Below are 1,063 nucleotides of genomic sequence, written 5' to 3' on the forward strand. Positions count from 1 at the left end.
CCAATCAGCCGCGCGCCCCGCCCCTCCCCGGTGGGTGTGCGCGCGGCCAATGGGCGGTGCTCTGGGGGCTGCAGCGGGGCGGGGCGGGGCAGCGGGGCGGCCGCCAATCGCCGCGGTGTTGTTGAAACTGAAAATACTACATTATGCTAATCGCGGCCGGGCCCGCGCGCACGGGGGTGGGGCCCGCGCGTATAAAGGGGGCGCAGGCGGGCTGGGCGTTCCACAGGCCAAGTGCGCTGTGCTCGAGGGGTGCCAGCCAGGTCTGAGCGAGCGAGCGAGCCAGCAGGCATCGAGGGGGCGCGGCTGCCGGCCGAACGAGACAGACGAACCCGACGCAGGAGAGTCCACCACCGGACAGCCAGGTAGCCGCCGCGTCCCTCGCACACGCAGAGTCGGGCGGCGCGGGGTCTCCCTTGCACCCGGCCTCCGCCCTCTCCTCCTCTCCTTTCCCCTTCTTCTCGCTGTCCTCTCCTCTCTCGCTGCCCGCGTTCGCGCAGCCCCGGGCCATGTCCGACGCGTCCCTCCGCAGCACATCCACGATGGAGCGTCTTGTCGCCCGTGGGACCTTCCCGGTACTTGTGCGCACCAGCGCCTGCCGCAGCCTCTTCGGGCCAGTGGACCACGAGGAGTTGAGCCGCGAGCTGCAGGCCCGCCTGGCCGAGCTGAATGCCGAGGACCAGAACCGCTGGGATTACGACTTCCAGCAGGACATGCCGCTGCGGGGCCCAGGACGCCTGCAGTGGACCGAAGTGGACAGCGACTCGGTGCCCGCGTTCTACCGCGAGACGGTGCAGGTGGGGCGCTGCCGCCTGCTGCTGGCGCCGCGGCCCGTCGCGGTCGCAGTGGCTGTCAGCCCGCCCCTCGAGCCGGCCGCTGAGTCCCTCGACGGCCTCGAGGAGGCGCCGGAGCAGCTGCCTAATGTCCCGGTCCCAGCCCCGGCGTCCACCCCGCCCCCAGCCCCGGTCCTGGCTCCAGCCCCGGCCCCGGCTCCGGTTGCGGCTCCGGTTGCGGCTCCGGTTGCGGTCGCGGTCCTGGCTCCGGCCCCGGCCCCGGCCCCGGTCCC

At 73.2% G+C, this 1,063-nt stretch overlaps 1 protein-coding gene across 1 annotated transcript in view; it reads left to right on the forward strand.

Annotated features, from left to right (window-relative positions):
- The first annotated feature begins 161 nt into the window (after positions 1-161).
- CDKN1C (cyclin dependent kinase inhibitor 1C) overlaps positions 162-1,063 on the forward strand; it is a 4,826-nt gene continuing 3,924 nt past the window's right edge. Inside the window, exons 1-2 of the mRNA XM_017886000.1 lie at positions 162-362; positions 530-1,058. Coding sequence (XP_017741489.1) covers positions 540-1,058 — 519 coding nt within the window. The 5' untranslated portion in view covers positions 162-362; positions 530-539. The remainder of the gene's footprint in view (positions 363-529; positions 1,059-1,063) is intronic.

Source organism: Rhinopithecus bieti, unplaced genomic scaffold (assembly GCF_001698545.2).
Source record: "Rhinopithecus bieti isolate Rb0 unplaced genomic scaffold, ASM169854v2 scaffold_1014, whole genome shotgun sequence".
NCBI classification, from domain to species: domain Eukaryota; kingdom Metazoa; phylum Chordata; class Mammalia; order Primates; family Cercopithecidae; genus Rhinopithecus; species Rhinopithecus bieti.